Below are 25127 nucleotides of genomic sequence, written 5' to 3'. Positions count from 1 at the left end.
TTCCTCCTCCCTTGGCCTTTTGCCCGTTCCATCAGCAACATGCCATTTTTACCGATCGTGGTAGAATCTACTAGACTCCGTCAGGCTGAACGAGCTAGGAAACAAAAGACAATGATGGAGTGCAAAACAGTCAACTGTACTGTATTTTACTTTTACTACTACTAGTAAACCAAGGATCTACGTAGTAGTGGGTAAATTTCTTGGCGGGCGAAACATCCAATCCAATCTAATCTATCGATATTTGACTCGTGTTTTGCCACTCCCGTCGGCTAGCTGGCGTTGACGAACGCCGCTGGCCTGCCCTGCCTTGTGGTGCCCGCCCTCCTGCGCCACCTCGCCCCGCTGACGGACGGCCCAGACTCGTGCCGGCCCGGCCAACTCTATCTATCCCTAGCAAGCCCTCGTGGTCGAGGAACTGCACGGACACTGCTGCATGGAAGGAAAAACGCACTGCCCTGCTCCCACGGCAACGGGCCATGGCCATGGCAGCAGCAGCAGCGGCGGGAGGGGCCAGCACCGGCGATAAACTGGCAAGGCGGCAGAGGCCCGCGTGCAGCTTTCCTTTTAATTCCTGTGCATGGCCCTGCGCCCGCACCGCCTTCCCGCCGTACGTCCTCGCTAGCTGCCATGCCGGGCACAGCCGGACGGCCGGCCGGCCGGCCACATGACAGTCTCGCCCCGCCGTGGTCCGTAACGAAAGAAGATCTGACAGGCAAAAGGAGACGCGCCACGCGCGTGTGTTCGAAATCGAATTCGCGACGCTCTTGCTCGGGGACCTCGCCCTCGTGTGTGCTGGAGTCGACGTCGACCGAGATCTATCTGCGGATCATGCAAGATCCCGACGTGGCCACGTTTTTACTTCTTTTTTTTGCTCGTCTTTAGATTTGTGTCGTGTAAAACGACCGATGGATCGATTTTCGGGCGAAGGATTTTAGCGGTTCCCCACGTACGTCGTGTGCCGGCCGGCGACCGTGTGGCTGACAAGTACACGGGTGTGCACAGGTGTGCCACCTGCTCATGTGGTGTACCGCAAAAAGGCTCGATGGGGTGTTCGTCCGAAGGACTCGTGTGCTATTATTTTTGGGGATTGCGACTCGTACTTCGTGTCCCTCCACAACCAGCAGGCGCGGTTTCTGCGCTGATATTACTAGTTAATATGTAAAGTGAAAACAAACGTCAAAAAAGTTTGCCCAAGCAAATCAGAGTGTGTGTAAAGGAAACTGAAAGTGACATCAAGCCAGGAAAACGCGACCAGGGAGAGAATATTGCTACTACCCTGTTGTACGGATGCGATCTACGAGTGAACGAAGCATGAACGATTGATGTCGCAAGTGAAGGCTCATATAAGGAGTAGTACAACACAGCATGAACGTACCCTGAATACCTAATAATATTACTAAAAAGATTACTACTACGTACAAGATCGCGGTTAAATCACCTGCAAAGAAGAAGATCATAGTTAAATGGGTGAAAATGAAACTTACTTGGCATTTAGCATCGTCTTTTGTTGTCTTAGTTCCATGAAACACGCAACACTCACTTGGTACTCCATTAAGCTCTCTTTCCGGTAGGGACGCGTGTCTGCCAATCGAGCTTGTAGTGTCCATGTCAATTGACCTTTTGTGCATCACAATAATTGCTCGACACGGCCGGCACACATCAAGCCACTCGTACATGCGAGTACAACACGAGAGCACGCTTGAATGAAGGTTTTTTTCCAGCACTGAGTATTTATTGATTTAATTGTTGAAATATATCGCCCATCTTCCTTCATGAGTTCGGACTTTTGGATGAGTTGACTGGTGCATAAATTCAATATGGTATCAGAGCCAAGAGGTCTTGAATTCAAAATCCTGCCAACGCAGTATTAAATAAAACGATTCTGCAGCCTACATCGATCCCACGTCTAAGGACTAAAATAGCCTAGACGTGAGGGGGAGTGTTGAAATATATTGCCCACCTCCCACCATCAGTTCGGACTTTTGGATGAGTTGGCTGGTGCATAAATTCAATATTAATGTCCAGATTAAGGTGACGCAAAAAAAGCTAGTAGCGCAGACGAAACCAACGAGCAGGTTCAATTTAGCTGATGAGCACATCCACAAATAGAAGATTAATTTGGAGAAGGGACGAAAAGAAAGCCAAACTGTGCAGCTTACGGCAAAGTTAACAATGCACAAATATCTCATCCACTCCATCAAACGCGCAGCGACTAAAACAGTCAATGCCCTATACAATGCTTGCTTGCTTGCGGTTAATACTAATGTAGTGAGATGATTAATAATGATCTCTGTTGCCCAACCACAAACCTGTACCGCTACCCCCTGATTAGCCAGCCCTCCAAAATAAGGCACCCGTCTTAATTAGTTTAAGCAGGAGGAGGGGTAACCAAGTCCAAATTAGGGAAGGCGATTAGTAGTCTGCAGGTCGCTCCACTAACGGTACGGATTCACACAGCAACATTATACAATTTTCGGAGGCAGTAGCCACTTTTGGCGTCCATTTCCGAATGCAAACATCATTATCGTATGTCATGAAAATAACCCCGCGTCCAATAGAACAGTGCTATTTCGGACTAGTTGGCCGACCGTCCTTCTCAGACTTAATTGGGGAGCATGCATGCAATCAATGGTCTACATGCAATCACTGTTTCGGTTAAGGGTACATGCTTGCATCTAAACTTTTTTTACCACATACTACCAGTAGTGCTCAATTAATTGAGCATGCGTGATGAGCTCAATTGTACTCCCTCCGTTTCAAAATACTTACTTCCATTTATCAAAAAATGGATGTACCTATATACTAAAACATGTCTAGATACATCTATATTTTGACAAATGAAAGGCATGTATTGTGAAACGGAGTACGTGCCAACCGACTGGTCCGAACGAAACCGGAGGCTAAAATTACCGAGAGGTGATTAGACTGGCGTGCAGACGTAACGACGACAGCGCCTCGCGCGTGTGTGCGCACCGTGCACACCTGTGAAGTGCCAGCGAGCAATGCTTGCCGATGCTTCCGGGGATCGACCGGAGTACTTTAACCAGCGTCCGTACATGGATCGCTATTAACACTAGGGAAAAAATATATATATGGTGATAAAAGTACGGGCAGTGAGATCACACTCTCGCGCAGCTTCCACTGCGATCGTTGTTCATACGGCAACCCAGAGAGTAGTACACCAGTACGTACGCATGGCGCATATATATGCGTACGTGTACTAGCTAGGTACAGTAGCTCGCTAGTACAGTAGATTTGTTGCAAGACTTGACCGGTCGTCGTATTAGTAGATAAGACGGACAAGCTAGACATGCATGTTACACCATTTGTTAATCCGCGATCAGATACACTGATACATACGTACAACATGGCGTATACTAGAATTAACCCACCTACTTAGCTACTTAATCAGGAAGCGTTGGAGTACACAGGGATAACCTAGCCAGCTAGCTAGATTTGCTAGTAGCTTAACTCTAATTAATCAACACATAAGCTGCATACGCCTCCATGTCTCTCGCCATGGAGACACCGGCCCTCTTCCACGCACTACTCAAAACAAATCCCCAGCAGTTTTCAAGCGAGCCAACACACGCCCTCAGATTAACAACCATTAACCCGCCCGCATGAAGCTCTTAAGTATTCCCCTAATACCTGATCGGGGGCTCACGTGGCGCGAGATCAGGATTCCATGGCGTATCCCCTGCCCGAAACGGAGCACCGCTTACGTCGCCCTTTTGACCTACGCGACGGACAGAGAGTTGCTGCGAATAACGCGACGCACACACGCGCCTACGTGTCCCCCGGCCTCCAATAGTCTAGGCGCTACGGCGTCCTTCTCTATACGCGCGCGCGCAATAGTTAATTCGCGGTTGGGTGATCCGGGAGATCTCCGTGAGGTCACCCCGGTCTCGCCTGCTTCATCCTAACATTGACGTTTAACGTATTCAAATCCCTCTCATAATTGTGTATTTTTAGCCAGGGGTTTGTGGATTTCATTGTTTAGACGCAAAGGCATCGCGTTAGATACTGTAGATTATTGTGGAGCTGGCTGGCCAAGACAACTCTGACTTCGTCTTGCTGCACTTTACGCGGATGTGATCGCGTTTTCTATAGTCCGGAATGGTTGATTAGCACCTGTGATCACGGATCAGGCGTCGCCACGTTGGAGCGCGATCAGATCAACCAATGCAAGGTAAAATAGTGCACTCCAGCCAGTACTTACGCATGAGCCAGTTAATCTTTACCTCCTTTGTTTGTGCAGGGCATCCATGCATAGTTAAGTGTATTATCTGAACCTGATCCTGCTAGAACATTCATTTGGTGATCAGGCATGAACATGATTGAGAGGTTAGTTAATTGCAATAGCTGTGACGATCTCCTATACTATTTCTTTTTTCTTTTTTGGCATCTCTGCGAGCCTGTGATCACTGTTCATGCGTGGGGTCCGTAGAAAACTATGGTATTTGCATGGGGGACGAGGTACGTACATACGTGGATCCATGGATGAGGTGTCAACAAACTGTCAACTCAACATACAAACTGGCGCCTCCGTTGCATCACTCCCAGCTGCTCCATAAAAATATTTGTCAGTGGCCAGGATGAGGCGCCCGTGGCTGTGGTTTCGTTTGGTTGTGACCTGGATCGCCTCCGCCTATAGTTAGCAAGAGTAGATGGGCGGGAAACATTGTTATTTCATGTCATGGCCCATGCATATCGTACTTGCTCCCTGGATGCATATGGCCTGGAAACGGCAAGCAGGACATTTAATTTTCTAGGGGTGTATCTTTCTTATGCGACATTATTGTCATCTGGATGCGGCGAGTTGGTGGCATAAAAACAGCTAGCGCACTTGGTTCCGTATATGCCTTGGACCTTGGTCGATTCAGCATATGGGTCAGAGCATCAGAGGACAATTCATGATGGAGTGCAGTTTGTGGCTAGAAAGAGAAGGAGAGAAATTAATGTTCAGATGTCTGACTGAAAGGACGTGCTGAGGAGTATATAAATCGGAATTATTCAGAACATTTGGTACCTGTTTTCGGCTGTTCATACGCAGCTGTTCATATGTAGTAGGAGTACATTGGTTGGCCGTTCCGACGCTAGCTCATGCTCATGCAAGCACTGTTTTTTGGAGAAGAAAGACCTCATGCTTAGTGTCCAATACGCACCGCTTGTTGTTGATTAAGCATTATAACAACAATTTCCTTGATGTTTTTATATGGTGTCAAGTGAGATACCAAGATCTCAGTTGCGTAGCTCAATACACGAAACTAGCGCCGACAATGCTCGATCTCGGACGCCAGCGCAAATAGTAGTTCACCAGCACATACACTTGAGAGCATTTGGCACTTGATCTGGGCAAGAACGGCATTGGCTCGTTCCATACACTTTCACGACATCTGAAGTCCAACCACTTGTACACTTGTCATTTCCGCTGGTCAATCAGCCGGGGTTTGCATGCCGGAATGGCTGACTCTTGGCAAGCATGGGCGGTTCCTGCAGCAAGCGACAGGCAGCATTTCAGATCAAGTTAACCCTCTTGATGCCTTGGACAACTTAATTTCACCCTGATAGCTAAGCTAGCTTGCTTACGCAGCAGAGCTATTCTGAAGACGCGTACGATAATTACGACTTTCTGCACACAAAAACATCTGATCAGTAGCCTTTCTTATTGCGCCCATCGAAGTCAGCATAGGCTACAGCAAGAAGATATAATGTCGGGTCATCTCGGTTTACTGAACCCGCGGCAGGCGGAGGTACGTGTCACCGGAGAGGCCAACGGATCAGTGTCCAGACCGTCGTAGTGGCTGCAGCAGTAAAGGTCGTCCGGGTGTACGTGATGTGGATTTGCTGGGCTAATCATGCTTATAAGGTGGCAATTTTGCATTACGAACGATCTCTGCAGGTCGTTATCCTGCAAGCTTTGGGGGTGCCTTTTTCTTGGGCTTGAAGAGAATTGGTGGCCAAACATGTTGCAAGGTGCAGCGATGTCAGATTTGTCCGAGATTTCGCTTCTCCACGCTGCAAGCTTTGCTTGAATGAGGCCTTCGGCTCAGGGGTGCTTGCCTGCGTGGACGTCGTACGACCATGCAATGCAACCTTCTCAAGGTTATCCAACAGATGCAGAGACTCTGAAGGCCAAGGACTGTATAATTCTGAAGGCAATTTAGATGCCGACTCAAGGGAACATCGAGCACGGTACCGCATTTCACGCCTATAGCTTCTGGGTGACGTTGCTTGCCAAATTCATTCAGGTGCTCATTAGTCAAAGGGAACTGTGCTATTTGATTCATGTAAATATTCTGAACAAGGCTGTGGTTTACCTCTATGAATGCGAGACCCGATACAGTTTGTCATGCGGTAAAATGTTACAGACAGAACAAAATCATGCTCCTGTTTGAAGCTGCGCAACACTGCATCTACTATTTATAGTTTGCTGAGATCAGTTCGACGAGCTTGTCGTGCAGAGCGCCGTTTGTGACAAGAACACCGCCTGAAGGGTACAGAATTCTTCGCCCTGTTAGGTCAGCTGCAAGATCCAACGGTTCTCCACTCCAGTCACTGATCTGTCAGTTTCAAAAAATTGCAAAATTACAAAAGTTATGATACTAATGCCGGTTAGTCGATAGAACAAATGTAGATTTCAGACAGAGGTATATACCTGACCACCAGCTTCCTGCACACAAATCATCCCAACAGCATGATCCCAAGCCTATGCAAACAGTGGGAGTAGACAAGGTCAGCGTATGTGTAAACATAGTCCGCAAGTTGTTTAACTTGTCATGCAGAACCATTGGAATTTCAAGCAAGAGGACACCTTGATTTGAGTGTTCACCCGTGCTCGACTGAAAAAAACTGAGGCTCTCCCAGATGCTACCATTATATATTTGCACAAGCTACAAAACATCAGCAAGAGCATTATCACTCATCGATGATCAGTCTAAGATAGTCACTATCAACCTAACATACTTTTCTAGTATAATGCTGGTAATAAATAGAAAATGCAACAAACCTGCCACAGCAAGCATATCGGAGAAGAATTTTATTCTCATCTCGAGTATCAGATTCATCTGTTGTTGAGTCAAAGAGGACGGATAATGGTATCATGTTCCAAGTTTGGCTATCCGGAATGCAGAAGCGTGCCATGTGCACAACTGAACATGCATCAACAAAACATCTCTTCCAAACATCCTGTGCTGTGGTGAACTGGCCAATCTCAGGAGACAAGTGCCTAGACCAAGTACCACAGCATACATGAGACACCATAAGGATGCCATTGCCAGGACAGGGATCAAGATTTTCTTCTTTCTTGTTTGCCGTGGTACCATTGGTCCAATTTGGACATCCCATCACTCCCACTGCTACCTTCCCGTTCACCACAAGAGCCAAACCGACCTTAAGACAAAGCAAGAATAGCTTCATATCAGAAGAAAAATAATACGAAAATGTAGTGACCATGATCTATTGCTCAGGTAGCACTTAGAATTTTAGAAAGCATGGACCTGCAAAATTCAGACTGAACAGCTACCACAGACGAGCGAACAAAAATGGTATTTACCAACCCTAATTTGCCAAACTAAGTACTCAGATATCCTACTTTGTCATACTTGGTATTATCAAAGATTGCAAATCCAAAAGGACAGTGTTTCATTAAAAAAAAGCTGCAAGCAAACTTTACGCCAGTAAATAAAATGACGATGTTACAATGTTAAATATGGTTTGTTTCAGTGAGGAACCATGTGGAAAATCATCAATCTACAAACCCCAACGTGCTATGAGTCTCATAATGTTGAGTGGGGCTTTTGATGCATGCATCTAGATCGCTTATGCTACAAAGGAACACATGATGGAGGCCCTGAGACAAGCTACACATATAAACAGTCCAATATGGATCATCACGACATTTTCTAGTACAATACGCATTTTAATGTGCGTTTGAGAAGATAGTGTCCAACACACATAATGTCCAGAAAATGTTCATAACAAAGGTCTATGCCGTTGCAGTTCTGTAACAACGATTGTACTCCAAGTTGCAGGATGCAGTCAGCGATACCCAGTGATGAGCCTTATAATGAACACAGAGCCACCCTACCAAGAGTGGATGGCCTTCAGGAACAATCTTGCCCCATACACTGACACATCACAGGAAAGGATGTTCCAATATGCCCCCTTTTTTGCTAAATTTGTGCGGAATACGGTACTCAGCTGGCTAGGCTGTGACATCATGAATATTATGGACTCTTACAACTTGGCTTCCCTGTCAGCTTTGTGACGAGAGAAAGGCACAATTTTCAAAAGAAAGGCATCGAATGACTCCATTGGGTTAGTTATTCATAGCTGGTAGAATTTATGTATGTAGAGGAGTAGTAGAATCTTGCAGAATCAACCCTTAAGCCCAAGACAGAATGCATACGAAGTTTGTGAAGACAATGAGCAATGGGATGGAGCAATGATAGACTGCTAGCTACCTACTTATCTCAGCCAGCCTAATGGTGTTTCTGCAAGCTCTTGTACAGATTAAATAGTTTTGGCACCTAGCTGTTTGTCTTTTAGCCCCCTGTACATAATCTTTCCCTCCCATAAAATAATTAGGAAGAGCTCCTGCCGTTCATTCAAGCAAAAAGAAACAAATAAACAGAGAGCTGTACCACATACAGAGCATCATCTCCTTTCAAGAAACCTTTAGTGCCATCAATTGGATCAAGTACCTTCAAAACCACAGCATCATGATAACTCAGTGGAACGAACTTTTACAGATCCTGATATGCGATTAATGAAAACTTGGCAGTTTACCCAATAAGTAGCAGGATTTGAATCAAAGGAGACAGCGTCCTTGCCTCCTCTATCAATAGCTCTCAATACATCATCATGAGTTAAAGGTGAACCACTATTTTTCACTTTGTCTGCGACAGCACTTGAAATTGACTCAATGAGTACATTACCACTGTTATCATCAGGATTAGATGACTTCAGAAATGTTGAGTCCTCTTCTGCCACCAGAGGTATTGATGGAAACAGTTGCTGGAGCTCTTCCAGTAGGGTAAATATGGCATCAGATAAAGGTACAAAGTGCATATGTTAAGCTGAACTAAGGAATTATGCTATGAATTACCGAAGCTGATAAGGGCCTGAACTCCAAAATCTGCAATTGTCACAGGACTTTGGTCATTCTTTTCAAGAATCTTCCTTCCACCTGAAAGAAGTGATCTCTTCACCTGTCAAGGCATACAAATTAACCAGCAAAATGTAGCTCAGGTTATCAGCTAAACAATCGATAACATGCTAGGCATTTGAATTTATTACATCACCATTAAATGATGCACTGAGAACTCACGAAGTCAACGTTTGGGTTTAGTGCAGTCTATTGCTGCTGAAACCTTTGGGGCTTCTGTTTTTTACTTATGCTCTTCTCAGTAACCGCAACAAAACTAACTAGACCAAAATTGGTCTTTGCCTATTGAACTTAAACTAAGACCTGATACACAAGAAATAATTCTGGCTTCAGTGAATGGATGTACCTTTTATTTCCTAACTATCCCATAGTTTATCCTTATTTTCAGGTATATATGTTGTATTTTGGAAAGAACTTAGATATACTAAACTGAGTGATGTCAATACTTCAGAAATAAACGGTGCATGATATGAAGCATTTGATGGCCATATGATCTGCCATGCCAACTATGTCTGGGGGAGCCGGAAATGGCCATGCACCTCTGCAAGAACTGCCCCTTCTTGACAGCGGTCTGGGGCCACGTTAAAGATTGAACGGGAGAGAATATGGATATGGTGGCGGACCCAACGCTTCTATTCATCACGGCAGTCTCACATTGGTGGGACGAGATGATCTCCAATGGCCTGAAGGAGGTCAAGCGATGCCAGAGTGGTATTCTCTTATACACGTTGTGGAACATATGGAAGGAACACAATCGTCGCATCTTCAGCGGAACCGCCTCACCCATTTTGAGGTTGCCGCTCTGGCTCTCCAACGCGACATGGCTTTTGGGCACGCCCATGCCATGGAAGGTATTGGCTATAAGGTACTCCCTCCGTAAAGAAATATAAAATCGTTTAGATCACTGCTTTAGTGATCTAAACGCTCTTGTATTTCTTTACAGAGGGAGTAATAGTCAGTCTGTTCCTGTCTTATTGTTTCCGCCAAGTTCCCTTCAAAAACATGACACATCTGTACATAAACCTTCATATTCGTCTAAATGAAAAGGCAGTGCTGCTGCCGGTTCCTCGAAAAAAATGAAGTATATTATTGTTGTTCTACTGTGTATGGTTAAAATTGTCTAAATGAGATTGTTTACCTTTTATGATCACACTCACATGGCGACCACAATACACAACTGTGTTTTAGAATAGGTAAATCATTTTGATGATTTTACTAAAGCTACCGAGTACATGAAATGACTGGATTTTCTCTGTGTCTAGCATACTGCATTACGCATTGGATGCTTAAAATGTTCTGTCTTACAAAACTTTACCCCAGAAATGAACCTCTTCACACAATATGTCTCGTGCTTTATCAAACATTTGCAAGGAACTGACTTTTCGGTGTTCCACGGACCTTTTCACTCTTTTTTTTGCAAAATAAATTTCAACACCGCAGGAATTGACTTCAGAGAATAATATGCAAATTAGTTGATCCTTTCTAATTTTTTCTCAACTTTGTTGCCATCGAACTTTACATCAAGAGAGCTACTCCTACTTTACAGTGTTAAATCACTGCTATGCCACCGAATGGCAACGACCCCGGCGCCCAATCTGAAACCTAGAGGAGGGGATGAGGTCAACTCACGTCTACGCAGAGGCGGCAGGCGCGCTCGACAGAGGCGGCGGCTGCGGCGAGCTCGCGGTGGTGGGGAGCGCGCTCTGGCGGGAAGGGGAGATCGCATCCATCCTCCGCGGCTGACGATATCAACGCTGCCGCCCTGTCCAATAACAGAACAGATCAGCCGAAGAGGCGGCGGCGGCGGTTGCTGCTACCGAAATCACATCGGAGGATGGATGCATGGCCTGGGAGCTTGCGAGGGAAACCTTATCGAGATACGAGAGGGAGGAGGCGTCAGCGGGGCGAATAGTCGCCGGCGGCCGACGAGGAGACGGTGCGCCGGAAGCGAGAGGTGGAGGAGCGGCATGTGTGATATGGGTGTGTGTGGCGGGAGCAGGACGGCTGATACTGTTGAAACATGTTTTTTTTTCTTCAGAAATTATGTACCCATTTGTTGATCACATAACAAAAGTATTTGGGGCAAACCAAAGCTGTGTTGGATGGTTAAGAGGACAGTGCTATTCTTAGTCTACCAAAGTTCAAATCTTAGTGTTCGTATTATTTTGAATTTATTTCAGAATTTTAAGCAACGCGCGTTTAGTGGGAGGAGACGTTTTCATCTACTACCAGGAGTCAGGCCTCAGATGGATCAATCAGCCAAACAAACAGGCCGAAATTATTTCAAAGTGATGAACCGGCAAGTGTGTGAGCTTCTCTGTTTGAAAATATTTTTTCAAGAAACTTTCAACCTAAAATCTAAAAAGTGCATACGCATTGTTTGGGCGAACCGAGCGGTCGGCTCCTGGCCACTCGATTCCGCGCGGACATAGTCCAGGTGCCATCTGTGTTGAATCATTTGAACTGGTTTTGGACTGTTGCTCTTTAAAATAGTGGGCCAGGGAATATAATTAGAAGAAAAAGTAGTACGTTATGTTCATTATCTCTCTCCGTATGTGACTGATTTAACTATCTTTCACAAAAATTTAAAAAGTCATATCTTTCAAACCTTGCATCGGAATTTAGATCCGTTTTCATCTTTGGACTCCTCACATCGAGATCTTTAAAATTAGATCCCGCATGGGGTATGTTTCGATGAATTTTTTTTTATGCCAACTTTGGAGCTATATGGTGCAAATTTAGTACTGTGTTGTGCAATTTTAGTACTACATGATGCAACATTTTTCAAAACAAAATTTTAGGGCTGCATAATCATGACAACCTAATTTGCAACTAGTCTACTGCCGTGGCCAACTACCTAGTCGTAGATGTGCAACCATCCTCCCTACTTGTAATGTAGTCTAGTTGCACACACATTGATGTTTAGTTGACAGGAAGACTAGTTGCGCACACATATGCTTAGTTGGCTTTTAATGTAGTCTAGTTGCATACACATTGATATTTAGTTGGCTTGTAATGTAGTCTAGTTGCACATACATTGATGTTTAGTTGGCTTGTAATGTAATTTAGTTGCACGCACATTGATGTTTAGTTGGCAGGAAGACTAGTTGCACACATATATGCTCAGTTGGCTTATAATGTTGTCTAGTTGCACACACATTGATGTTTAGTTGGCAGGACACTAGTTGCACACACACCTATGCGCAACCGAGGCGGCAATGTAGTCTAGTTGCACACACATTGATATTTAGTTGGCAGGACTAGTTACACATATATGCTCAGTTGGCGCGGCAATATAGTCTAGTTGCACGCACATTGATGTTTAGTTGGCAGGAAGACTAGTTCGTCGAAACATCCCCATGTGGGATCTACTTTTGAAGAGCACGTCGCGAGTGTTCCAACGGTGAAAACGGATCTGAATTTCGACACGCGGATTGAAAATTATGCCTTTTTAAAATTTTAAAATCACAAAATAAATGTGAACAAACACATGCACATGCATATGCATGCACAAAAGGAGAGATGCATATGCTGGCATTTTATACGTAGCAGAAAAAGGGACTACTAGACCAAATCTGTAGCATAGACAGAAATAGTGCGCGCACACAATTTAGAATTTAGGCCGACCGCTCGGTACGGCTACCGAGCAGCCGGCCGTTCGCTAGACTTGCCCAACTTTCAATCCATTCATTCTTAATTATAACAACTGACAGTACAAAGGACACCAGAGCTAATAAAAATTACAGTCGGGTCCGTGGACCACCTAGCAACAACTACAAACACACATGTGAGTCGAAGGCGCGACACCGTCATCGCCTCTCCCTCCCCGAAGTCGGGCAAATCTAGTTGTAATAGACAGTCGAGAAGTCGTGTGCTAAGGCCACCAGCGCACCAGAGAAGCAACCATCGCCGATGAAAAAAGTCGTAGATTGGAAGGATCGAATCTATAAACACACAAACGAAGATGAACGAAGACCAAATCGAAATAGATTCACCGAAAACCAACACCGACCGAATCCCACGAGATCTGACGGAGACACACCTTCACACGCCCTCCAATGAAGCTAGGCGCACGATCAGGACGGGATAGAATGTGGGAGACATTATTCCTGCCGAGGGACGTCGTCGCCACCACACAGCCCCAACCAAAACGATGAACCTAACAACAACGAGAACGAGGTCCCTCCCGTCGGCAGGGGGCCGAGGCCCCTTGCACCTACATGGCCCAAAGGCCATCAAAGATGAGGCGGAAAGCAATATCATCAAAATCTGATGCTATAGCCATAATCTCATTAGCAATTTGAAAGTATTGGCCTGTCATGATCATCTACCAACGAGAGAGCCTCTGGCAATGCAAGTGCTTCGACAATTTTAGTGTCTGATACCCGCAAAAAACTGTTGAGGATGCCGCGGGAAATCACTACTACCACGAGCAACAACTGCCACTGTAAACACAAAATCACCTTATATAGACTTTAATTTGTTTCCTTATTATGTCGTTTAACAACCCACACTTGGATGAACAACATTAGTTTTAAAAGTTATCATGTACACATTCTTAAGAAAATTAAGCAAATTGCATCAACCACAAATAAAGCATCATGCACACATTCAACCGTCATTTACAAATCACACATGGCATGTTCTCATGTGTACACCGTCCCCTCCTCCAATGTGTTAGGCTCTCCATGCCACCCTAAAAAGCGTGATCTCCACTCGCGCTATCTCCCAAAGATTGCCATGTACTACTTTGACTAAGGTGTTGATGGAAATAAATCGGAAAATATCCGTCGTGTGATAAATCACATCCAATTTCACTAGGAAATGGAAATTAACTAATATAAATGCTAAATAGTTCAAAATGTGGAACAAATGGTTCAAAACAAATACTTGTAGCGCTCTATATTCATCGAGCATGTGAAGATAAGAATTGAAGTTTATTTTAGCTCATGTAAGTTTAGCCAATCATGCTATTTGTACCTCTAAAGATAGTTTCACTGAAACTAATGAACATTTATTTTTAATAACAAATGGTCTAAACAACATGAAATGCCAACAAAAAATGGCTTAAAGATTCGGACATTCTATTGAAGTCATTGCTTATTCGAGAAGAGTCAAAACATTGTCGCTACAAAGTATTAATAAAATATTTAGAAAACACAAGAAAATTACAAGACCCGCACACTGATTTAATACACTAAAAATCTTCTGAAGGAGAAATCAATTGCTAGTTAGCAAACCGGTAAATGAGGAAAAATCAACAACTTTGATCCTCTCCGACTAGCATTTGGGAAGATCGGATGGCGGGGGGAGCAGCTTCTGGTTCGACAGGCTCCCGTCTAGCACCAACCATGCCATTCGTAGTCCCCAAGTTGTGTGCACCTCCAAATGGCAATGCATGAACCATACACCTGCGGATAGATGCATATCACACGTATGAGTACAGGCTAAACATCCAGTTTCATGAATATAGAGAGTATATGCAACTCTGTTTACCTGGGTTGTCAGCAAGGAACCGTATGGCAACCCATCCACCAGCCGGCACGCCGACGGTGTTCCGCTCGACGGGGTCGACGAGGTTAAACCTCATTGGGTCATTCACAGGGTCGTAGTTGCCAAACCCTTGCCCGACAACGAAGAAGTTGAAGCCGTGCAGGTGCAGAGGGTGGCTCTCGATGCCAAGGATGCTCGTGTCCTGCATCACCAGCTCCACCGACGCGTTGAATGGTAGCACGAGCAGCTTGGTCCCGGTGGCCACGTTCGTGTTGTTCGGCGATACCCCCGTGTAGTTGAATTGTGAGAGGGGCAGGACCGGGAAGTTTGACCCATAGACACCTCGAGACTTGCCTGTGAAGTGCGACTGAAGGAGCGCCGTGGAAGGAAGCACCAAGGAGATGTTGTTGATGGCTGCCGCAAACTGTGTGGTGTTGGTAGGCCCCTGGCATGTCGCATTCACGGGGCAAGGGCGTGTGCCCAACCCGACCGTGAAGAAGAACCGCCTGTCCACCGACTGCGGCACGGCCGCCGGGTACTGCGGTGTGGCGAGGCTCCGGAGCTTGGAGGTGAAGTTGGTGACCAGGCCGGTGTCGTTGAACCTCGGCAGAGTAGGCCTGAAGAGTGGCAGGTCCTTGTCGAAGCTTGACTCGGAGGCGGAATGAGGGTTGTGGTACTCGAGGATGCCGGCGACGGTGGTGTTGTCGAACGTGCCAGGCCTGATGACGGAGTATGGCGCGGCGGACATGTAGAAGTTAGCCTTGGGATAGAACGGCTTGGCTGTGAGGAGCACGTTTGTGGTCTGGCCCGGAGAGATTATCAGAGTCTTGACAGGGAACGGTTTGACATAAACTGCGTCGACTTCGACGATGGTGAGTGTGTGGTTGGCGACGGAGAAGAAGAGCTCGTCGTTGAGAGCAGCGTTGATGAGGCGCAGCAGGTATGTTTTTCCTGGTTCCACCTTCAGCTTGAACGTGTCTGCAAAGTGTCATGGGTGCACGGTAAGCATGACACTTTGACGATTTTGTTGTTGTTGCAATTATGACACTTTGACGATTAAGACGCATGGAAGCACAGAGTGAGCGCAATGTACCTTTAGCGGAGCTGTTGTATAGCGGCCCAGGGAGGCCATTGATGGTGAAAGCGTCTGAGATGTTTGGGGCGCCGCCCGTCCGGAGCGCCTGGCTGATCAATGCCTCCGTGTCCGCCCTCCACCACTCGCCGAAGAGAAGAGGAAGTTCCTTGTGCGGCGCAACGAACGGGTAAGGCACGCCGAGCTTGGGGAGGATGACGATGGCGCCGTATACGGTGGCGCGTAGCCAGGAGATGTGCGCGTGCCACCACAGCGTGCCGCGCTGCCCGGCGACGGTGAAGTTGTAGACGTAGCTCTGGCCCGTCTGAATCGGGCACTGCGTAACGTACGCCGGCCCGTCGGCCCAGCCGCTCCGCAGCTGCCGAATGCCGTGCCAGTGCAGCGTCATGTTGTGCGCGACGTGGTTGGTGACGCGGACGAGCACGCGATCGCCCTCCCTCGCCACCAGCGTCGGGCCGGGGTACTCCCCGTTCACCGTCACGATGCTCTTGCTGGCGCACAGCCTCGTCACGTTCGCCATTTGCACCTGCAGAGATCAAGGTTTGGAAGACGATCAAACCCCATCCATGTGAGAAATCAGGTGCACGCCCGGAAATGCATGCAGAGCATAGATGAATGTGGACGTGTATACATATAATACTTACATTGAAATCGTAGCGTCTAGTGATGCTCTGTGCCTGAACGATGAGCAGCATCAGAGTCGCCATGAGGAGAGAGCAAGCAGCCGGAAGACGGGAGGAAATCGCCATGGCCAGGGTTTTCAATTAGGCCCTAATCAGCTAGCTTGCCGATCTTGATGAGCTCTTGAGTAGCAGATGTATGGCTAGGTGAGGATGGAATGCTTTTGTTCCAACAAGTACTTGAGTTTATATATACACGTAGGAAGCTGCAAGCGTGTACCACCAGCTACGTACGTACCACCGTCCCATTTCTTTGAGGTATTCTACGTGGTCAATTTTCGTTAGGTGCTTCGGTGGATGAACGATCAAGGCAGGAGCTTGAGCTGGAGTACTATAGCTTTGGAGTCGAGCGAAAGCCAGTGCATTCGTGCCATCCATCACCTCTGGTTTTTAATTGAGGTAATATCACTATCAGTCACAAAACTTGCGTTGGATGTGCATTTTAGTGCTAAAACTTGCAAAATACATCGTTGTGGTCGCATAACTTGCGTTTACGTGCACATACGGTCACAAATCCCGTCTGCCTTCATACGACGTGCTGGCATGGCATACCTGGCCCGCTGGCAGCCTCTGATTCCGCCCGGCGCGGCGCGCGCGTCTTCTTTGCAGAAAACCCCTTGGCCCGTTTACTATTTACGCAAAATAGACCCTGCTGACAGTGGCCCTCTGTACAGCTGACTGCAACCCCTGTTCCCAAATCGCTGCCCCCTATTCCCAAATCCCTAACCCGCGGTTCAAGACGGCGGCGGCTCGCAGCGACGTGTGCACTAGGTGGCCGGCGGCGGGATCTGTTCGAGATGGGCGGCGCTGGCTTAGAGAAGCGCGAGGCAGAGGAATGGAACGGGGAAGAATGGAAGCCCACGGCGGTGTATCACTGGGGATCGAAGAACCACTATGAGGTAACAGATCTGTCTAGTTCATGTACGATTTGTTACCCTACTTTTTCTCAGAAATAATTGATTTTTAGGAGGAGGAGTTGCCGGAATGTTCACTGGATCCGACTCATGTTGTTGCAAACCGGGGCAACAACAAAGGCAGTAGGTTGTTGGGATGGAAGAATGAGGTAAAATAGGAGTAAACACAACTAAAACTGAATCTGGCAGTGCATAAGTGTATTGATGTGTGCATGACTTGTGCAGGATTTGAGGAGTGTTATTTTTGAGCTGGATAGGAAGAACAAGGTGCTGCAGAAAAAAGGTTGAAGAAAAAGATGCAGAAAAGCAGGCTGAGATGGAGAAGCATAAGATGGAAAAGAAGATGATTGCAAGGATCAACAAGGAGAAATTGATCTGTAGAGATAGGATGCTAGTGTTTGCAATAGCCATATGTGTAGGCTTGTGCGCCATTGTCTTTGCATTAGCTGTGAAGTAGAGGTTGGATGATGTTGAATGTAATCTGAATTATGTGTTGTCACTCTATTTTTCAGTAAAGTGATGATTTCAGTTGCATTGGCAGTGTGTGGATTTGATGGGAAATTCAGTCAATTGATCATTTTGACCAAATTTCTGCTGTTTTATAAATCATTTTTGACAAAAATCCCAGCAACTATTTTGACCAAATTGGACAGGATTTCTGCTGTTTTATAAATCCGTTTTGGCAAAAAATCCCAGCAACTCTTTTGACCAAATTGGACAGCATTTCTGCTGTTTTATTAAGCTTTTGGCCAAGATTTGTAATATAGCAGACTTGCAACAAGGATCTAGCACAGACAAATTGACCTTAAGTGAACAGGAACATATCATAATCGAAATGACATATTTGGCACTAACATAAGTAGTTTCTTAGTCGTACGAACCAAACCAAAAGTGACATAACTGTTATCACATTGTCTTCTAAATAACTACTGAACTAGAGACCACAAGTTCATTCATGAACTCCATCACCAAACCAACAAGTTCATTCATGAACTCCATCAGACTTTCACCTAAAGATGCATGTAATGTAAACTACAAAGACAAAAAGTCATGCAAATCATCAGGCCAACCTTCATCATAGAGATAAGGATCCTGGCTAGCTCCTGGTGTATTTTGGCTAAAAATGACCTCCTCCTCACCCTGCATGACAAGTGGCGGTTCATGTATTGTGGATCCATCGGGTCCAAATAGCAAGTTGTAGAAACTTGGAGCAGCAGCTCTTGCTCCTCTTGCATTGCCACCTCCTCTTGCATTGGCCCCTCCTCTTGCATTGGCCCCTCCTCTTGCATTGCCACCTCCTCTTGCATTGGCCCCACTTGTTGGAGCATTGCTTCCAGTTGTTGCAACATTGCTTCCCATTGCAATATTGCCTTCCCTTGCCTGCTTTTTTCTTGGCCTTGCAACTTTCTCATTGGCAGTCTTTCTCACCCTGCCTCTTGACATGGCTGTTGTAACTCTAACCATAGGAATTGAGTCTCTGGCATTGGCAATGAAGCTAGACTCAGGTAGGGGGGCAAATTCCCTAGGTGCTGGATATGTAAACTTCTCCTGCTCACAGAAGTACAATATAAAAAGGTGGGTATGTAAGCACTTAAATGGTAATTACATCTGCATAATTTTGTCACTGAATATATTACCATTTCTTGCATCTTGTAAACCATTGAGTCAGGGGTTTGTGTTGGATCGAGTTGAGGGTAGACTCTGTGTGGCATGATGTTCTGCAACAGGTGAAGCCAATGTATCAATGTTTAAGTATAGTTTGAAGATTAGAGGGGAAAATATATAAGCAAAGGATGGTACAGCAATTATGCTTGGATCGTCATATTCTTCTTCAATTGTTGTTTCCTCAGTTGTTGTTTGATTAACATGATTGTGGTGGCCCTTCTTGTTATGGTTAGCAGCTCCACAAACAGAACAATGCATGGTCACACCATGTTTGCTCAATTTTTTCACCCCAGTCTTGTCCTTCTTCTCTTCTGGATCTTTTTTCCTGTTCTTCTTAGGCCTGCCCATTACTTTTGTGTACAGGGGTGGGTGAACAGCAATGCCATGCATTTTTTCCCATTGTTGTGGGTCCGTCATTGGCATCATATTAAATCCATAACACTTCTTATATTCCTCAACAGTGTAGCATGAATGGACCATGCTCTCTGGCTCAATTCTCTCATGCCTAAAACATGCAATTGCATGATGGCAAGGTACGCCAGATAGTACCCACCTTTTGCATTCACAAGAAAGCATGTTCAGGTCAACAATGTATGTGTTGTTCAAAGAGAAAACCTTGAAAACACCTTGCCCATACTCTTGCACCCTGCAGTTCTTTGCCCACTCCACATACTTGTCCAATTTCTTCTGTATCTTGGGACATAATCTGCCTGTCCATTTCTCTGCCTCTCTCTGCTTACCAACAATCCTGTTTGTTAGCTTCCACATAATTTGGTCCAACATTGACTTAATTGGCATTTCCCTCGCATCCAAAATGGAACTGCAAAATAGTACCAAATATGTAAGCACACAGTTGGCATTTGATTTGTTGTTGACAAGAAAATAACAAGAGAGTAACCTATTGAACACTTCTGACATATTATTTAGTAATATGTCACACCTGCAAAATGGGTCAAAGAATGCTTTGATCCATGTTCTTGGCTCCAATTTCTCAACCCAGGTGTAGGCACCCAAGCTGTGTTCTTTCATTAGATCCATGTTCCTGGTGTATGCAGCTTCATTAGTGGACCTTGCTATAGACCATAGATCATTCTTGTACCTTCTTTGTCTTCTCATCAAATACTTCCTTAGTGCACAAGAAGAACTGGCTTCCTGGATTGCTCCTTCTAAGCTCCTGACCATAGTCCCACAAAGTATTGTATTGGTCATCATCTACTCCCCTTATTTGATTCACTGCAGCTCTCCTAGCTCTTCCCAACTTACTCCTGTGTGGAACCAAATTATATTCTGTCTCCACCTTATCTGAAAATTTCTTCAGAGGCATTTTTTCATTGTCTCTGAATTCTTCTCTCAACTTGTTAGTAAGAAAAGGAGCAGTCAGAACTCTCAGGTCCCATGCTTTTGTGCAAGTGTGATTGTCAACATACTTCTTGATCTGTATGCTACTTGACCTGTTATCTTTACCTGCCTTCAAGTACCAAGTGCAACCAGGCTTGCATACAGCCTCTAGTGATACTGAAGTATTTCTGAGCTTGTTCACTTTCACCCTATTCCTTACACTGTATGCAGTGAGAGCATGCCTCAATTCCTTCATATCTGCAAACACCAACCCAATCTTAAACACAGGTGCATTCAGATCAGTTGTTGGGTTGAAAGTACTGAATTTGTGCTTCAACTTCTCTTTCTCTTCTTTCGACATATTTAAGTGGCTGTCCTCCAAAGCATCTTCTGGAAGTTCTTCTTCAAAGTCTGGCAATATGTTCTTCTCTCTGTGATCATCAACATCTTTGTCTACATTTGCCTCAAACAAATCATCATCACCTTCTGCAACTTCATAGTCACTCTCATAGAACTCCTCATCTGTTTCTGACCCTGCATCCTCATCATTTCCCTCTTCTTCGCTATTGTTAACATCCTCAATATTCTCCTCCTCCATAGCATTCCTTGAGCTACATCCTTCTCCAAATGACATAGATCTCCTTCCTGTCCTTGACATTTTCTCTCTAGGACTCTGCTCTTTCTCTGGATAGCTGACATTTTCTTTTCCATGCCTCTTTGGAGTAATAACCTTAGGTGGATCCTTCACTCCATTTGTCAGAACATCATCTCTGTTTAATGACTGCAGGGTATCACCATGGTCTACTATCAGCAGCAGGTTCTTGTGCTCTAATGTTGCACAAATCATAAGAACAATGTCGGGATCACAGGTCAAGAGCTTCAGGCCATCACTAACTGTCTTTCTTGGTAAACACCAGTAAACATCAATCTTTGAAGCTTGTCTATCATAGCCTAGCTGCAGAAGAAAGTCATCAATCCAGAGTAAGGACCAAGTGTCAGTCTGACAATTGTCAAACCAATCAACCTCATAGTCCATGTATGTTCTGCTTATGTCACTGCCACAAAAGAAACCACTATGGTGGATCTCAACACTGAACAGACCATCAAAATCTCCTGCAATGTAAAAGAGTTCATAACAAATCAGTACATCATGTTGAATTCACATGTTCAAATGTCAGATTCAGTTAACAAGTACATCAGTCCTCCCAACAATTTCAGAGAAAAAATTCAGCAAATGCCAACTTCAGTTAACTGCAGCAATGTCAGACAGCGGCAGCAAGATCGTTTCTCGGTCAGTGCACAAACAGGCTCATGCACTAGCCGTTTTATTCCTAACTGGATTTAACTAACGACTAAACTAGGCGCAGGATTACAGAGACAACAAGCAACTTCAGATAACACTGCACACATTCAGACTTTTGAAAGATTCAACTACCAGCAGTACACATTGTCAAATATCTAATAAATAATTTCCCCCAATTAAACCCTAGAACAATTTACATGGAGGCCTCTCGTTCCTCTGATCATCAATTTCTATGGATAAAGCGACCTCCTCGATAACCCCTAATTAAACCCTAGCACGATTCCGCAAGCATGGCCCCAACAACCATCCGTACGTAATGCCTATGTCCAGAACGGGCTACGCACGGCGCCAACGTACATCAATCAGACTTGATCGCCCTACCCCATGAACCCTAACTACGTCGAAGACGGCGAACATAACAACAAACAGATGCAGAGTCAGAAACGACAAAGGACAGTAGGACTAACCATACGGCGGCGCTGGATCGCCTCGCACCCGACGACGCGGGTCATCCATGTCCTACGACGACGGCCGCCGAGCCGCCACCGTGTTGGAAAAATCGACGGAGACAAAGGAGCGACACAGAGGAGGGAGACGAAGCGGTGAGGAGGAGTGGGAATGAACGGGTAGCATTTTTGGGACCCTTTGGGCAAAAATAGCAGGCCTGCCTGTTTCCGCCGTTGCAGGGGTTTTTCAGCTAATTATGAAACGGGCTAAGGGGTTTTCTGCAAAGAAGACGCGCGCGCGCCGCGCCGGGCGGAATCAGAGGCTGCCAGCGGGCCAGGTATGCCACGCCAGCACGTCGTATGAAGGCAGACGGGATTGTGACCGTATGTGCACGTAAATGCAAGTTATGCGACCAAAACGATGTATTTTACAAGTTTTAGCACTAAAATGCACATCCGACGCAAGTTTTGTGACTGCTAGTGATATTACCTCTTTTTAATTTGCATGCCTCCTCCTTACCCCTGGTCAGGTACGGCTTCCGTTGCCGATCGACAAGTAGGTAAAGCTATATACTAGGGACGCCGAATTTTGTGCTCCTCGGTGGTTTCGCATCAATCTTTCCCACTGTATATATGACAGATTTGGGATGTTTTTTTTCCGGAGTAGTCGATCAAAATTGACGTTTACATTATCTTTAATCCAAGGTATTCTGGATTAGCTCCTGGAGAAACATCAGTCAAAGTTAGGTTCTGCGGCTTAATGATCGAAACATCACTTGCATGGTACAGCAAGATTGGCTAGCTCCTGGAGAAAGGCACAATACAATGGAAAATTAGTTCAGCCGGTCACTGTCGCCAAAGCAACCAGCATAGCTCCGAAACCAAGTCCCACAGAATCGCTAAAGGTAACTTCAGTTCGTAGCACTATCTTTCCTTCACCTACTACAGTCCAATACACGAATATAGTATCAGTGTCCTATGTGCATGTACCAACGTTTGCATGATCACTTAACAATTCGACATGGTTGTTGGCATCTCTCTCTATCTTTGACGTGTGTTCTCGACTTCTTTCCTTGTACAATTCCCAACGGATAGAAGGATGCCTCACCCAACACGATCAACGTTTTTCAGTTGTTAACTCTCGCGAGAGGATTTTTGTCTTAGGGGAAGAGGAGGTTACGTGATCGAGTAAGATGCATAGAACCACCACTTTACAAAACGTGACACTTTGCATCGAACCGAAAATCTGACCGTGGCAAAAAACACGAATGAAAAATGCTAAGCGTTTGGATGACATCACTAATCGGTTGGACCCGCTGGTCAGGCTGAGTTGGTAGATTTTTTTTGCCACATACACAAATTGACTTGGTCTTCTTCTTTCTCATCCACTCACACACACACACATCTGGCAAAGGGGAAGCCGCCTAGGCGCGTGGTCGAGGCGGGGCATCGTCTCCCTCGTGCTACTGCACGAACAGGAGGTCCATGGCGGCGACGTGCTCGATCTCGAGCTGGGGAAGGTGTGCAGCTGCGGCAAGGAGCAGATCCGGATGAGGAGGTGCCTGGGTGGCCGGATCTGGCGGCGGAACTTGAAGCTAACGGTCATGGCGGGCTCCCTGTGCAAATGATGAGAGAGAGAGAGAGTTCTAACCATACCCATAACCGTATAGCCTGCAAATATGTCCATTCAACCCTATATAGGGTTTCATCATATCAAGCTTTAGAGCACAGTAGATATTCTTCTTCGCCCTACTTCGCTTTATGAAATACAAACATTCATATGCTGAGATGATATTATCAGTTATGAGCACGGTATATATGAATGCATAATGTTATTCTTCTGAAACAATTTTCGACAAAATCATATTTAGTCGGTTGGCCACAACTTTAGAAACAATTTTGTACAGGACACTTCATAGATTGGTTGGTCAGAAATGTGACAAGAGAATGAGATTTGGTACCTTTGGAATGAGAACCAAAATGGTGCCATTTATGCACTCCGCACTTTCCTCCCTACAAACAATCCTGATCATTGGGCCGCACACATCCCAATGACACTGAAAAAATGTGTCCGATATATATATATATATCCGTCTCGGTGCTTTTGTCGGGAACATCTCGAACAGTGCCTTATTAACTTCAATAGGAGATTACGGTGCAGTTTGGACATCCCTCATAGTTGATGGTGTAACTTTCCTTGGAACATGAGAGAGAACCTCCTAGATCCCCTACACACCCTCCGAGGTATTCCTTCATAGCTGGTGGTGTAAATTTTCCTGGTAAAATGTAAACAAGTTTGATTCTTTACCATATCATAAAGCCTACTTTTCAAAGATCTCTTCCTTCTCTTCGTTATCGAATATCAATTGCAGCAATTTGATATAAAGCTTATCTGGATAGATGTACATAAACAGTAACACCCCCCCCCCCCCGCGCGCCCCCCTAGAAACGTGAGTTTGGTCTAATAGTTTCCTCGGAATAAGACAAAAAAATAAAAGAAAGAATAAAATATGAAAGAAAAGCGTCCATTGTCTAATGGATAAAACCCCTAGAAGACGAATATGGGTGTGACGCCCCCGATTTAATCCTACACTAATCATACACGCAAACATGTACGATCAAGTTCAGGGACTCACGGGAAGATATCACAACACAACTCTAAAAATAAATAAGTCATACAATCATCATAATACAAGCCAGGGGCCTCGAGGGCTCGAATACAAGTGCTCGGTCATAGACGAGTCAGCAGAAGCAACAATATCTGAGTACAAACATAAAGTTAAACAAGGTGCCATAAGATGGCTAGCACAAATTGGGATACAAATCAAAAGAGGCGCATGCCTCCTGCCTGGGATCCTCCTAAACTACTCCTGGTCGTCGGCGGCAGCCTGCACGTAGTAGTAGTAGGCACCCTCGGTGTAGTAGGAGTCGTCGAAGGTGGCGTCTGGCTCCTGGGCTCCAGCATCTGGTTGCGACAACCGAGAAGAATGGAAAGGGGGAAAAGAGGGAGAAAAGCAACCGTG

At 45.5% G+C, this 25127-nt stretch overlaps 3 protein-coding genes across 4 annotated transcripts; all 3 read right to left on the bottom strand.

Annotated features, from left to right (window-relative positions):
* Positions 1–6261: 6261 nt before the first annotated feature.
* On the bottom strand, positions 6262–11224 carry LOC109764221 (putative 3'(2'),5'-bisphosphate nucleotidase, mitochondrial). Its single transcript, XM_020323068.3, has 9 exons — positions 11041–11224; positions 10802–10934; positions 9113–9215; positions 8794–9029; positions 8649–8708; positions 7013–7395; positions 6818–6896; positions 6662–6712; positions 6262–6566 (listed from the first exon to the last, which is right to left on the bottom strand). The coding sequence occupies exons 1-9, from the start codon at positions 11139–11141 to the stop codon at positions 6423–6425; spliced, it is 1290 nt and encodes a 429-aa protein (XP_020178657.1). The 5' UTR covers positions 11142–11224; the 3' UTR covers positions 6262–6422.
* A 2940-nt stretch (positions 11225–14164) lies between these two features.
* LOC109764227 (laccase-4-like) lies at positions 14165–16570 on the bottom strand. Its single transcript, XM_020323073.3, has 4 exons — positions 16403–16570; positions 15759–16284; positions 14669–15643; positions 14165–14583 (listed from the first exon to the last, which is right to left on the bottom strand). Exons 1-4 carry the CDS (start codon positions 16505–16507, stop codon positions 14453–14455), a joined length of 1737 nt encoding a protein of 578 aa, XP_020178662.1. The 5' UTR covers positions 16508–16570; the 3' UTR covers positions 14165–14452.
* A 1609-nt stretch (positions 16571–18179) lies between these two features.
* On the bottom strand, positions 18180–22286 carry LOC109764223 (uncharacterized). Of its 2 annotated transcripts, XM_020323069.4 has the most exons (5): positions 22126–22286; positions 19916–21468; positions 19153–19837; positions 18990–19070; positions 18180–18900 (listed from the first exon to the last, which is right to left on the bottom strand). In XM_020323069.4, the coding sequence occupies exons 1-2, from the start codon at positions 22172–22174 to the stop codon at positions 20105–20107; spliced, it is 1413 nt and encodes a 470-aa protein (XP_020178658.1). In that variant the 5' UTR covers positions 22175–22286; the 3' UTR covers positions 18180–18900; positions 18990–19070; positions 19153–19837; positions 19916–20104. The 2 variants fall into 2 exon arrangements, with proteins under 2 accessions (XP_020178658.1, XP_040254516.2); XM_040398582.3 differs by lacking the exon at positions 22126–22286 and having other exon boundaries at positions 19958–20500.
* Between the last annotated feature and the right edge of the window lie 2841 nt (positions 22287–25127).

The sequence above is a fragment of the Aegilops tauschii genome, chromosome 2, assembly GCF_002575655.3.
Source record: "Aegilops tauschii subsp. strangulata cultivar AL8/78 chromosome 2, Aet v6.0, whole genome shotgun sequence".
Taxonomy (NCBI): Eukaryota; Viridiplantae; Streptophyta; class Magnoliopsida; order Poales; family Poaceae; genus Aegilops; species Aegilops tauschii.
This window is presented reverse-complemented; position numbering and strand designations above follow the sequence as displayed.

Bases quoted from the DNA above. Each gene is read 5' to 3' on its own strand.
- LOC109764221 (XM_020323068.3), bottom strand. From the start codon at position 11,141: ATGCCGCTCCTCCACCTCTCGCTTCCGGCGCACCGTCTCCTCGTCGGC. The intron at 7,396-8,648 runs GTACAGCTCTCT...CTTTGTCTTAAG, and splicing joins GAGATGATGCTCTGTATGTG to GTCGGTTTGGCTCTTGTGGT. The intron at 6,567-6,661 runs GTATATACCTCT...TGAAACTGACAG, and splicing joins TGCAGGAAGCTGGTGGTCAG to ATCAGTGACTGGAGTGGAGA.
- LOC109764227 (XM_020323073.3), bottom strand. From the start codon at position 16,507: ATGGCGATTTCCTCCCGTCTTCCGGCTGCTTGCTCTCTCCTCATGGCG. The intron at 15,644-15,758 runs GTACATTGCGCT...GACACTTTGCAG, and splicing joins ATACAACAGCTCCGCTAAAG to ACACGTTCAAGCTGAAGGTG. The intron at 14,584-14,668 runs GTAAACAGAGTT...ATCTATCCGCAG, and splicing joins GTTCCTTGCTGACAACCCAG to GTGTATGGTTCATGCATTGC.
- LOC109764223 (XM_040398582.3), bottom strand. From the start codon at position 20,229: ATGATGACCAATACAATACTTTGTGGGACTATGGTCAGGAGCTTAGAA. The intron at 19,838-19,957 runs GTGTGACATATT...ACTATTTTGCAG, and splicing joins TTCTTTGACCCATTTTGCAG to TTCCATTTTGGATGCGAGGG. The intron at 18,901-18,989 runs GTAATATATTCA...TTCTGTGAGCAG, and splicing joins TTTACAAGATGCAAGAAATG to GAGAAGTTTACATATCCAGC.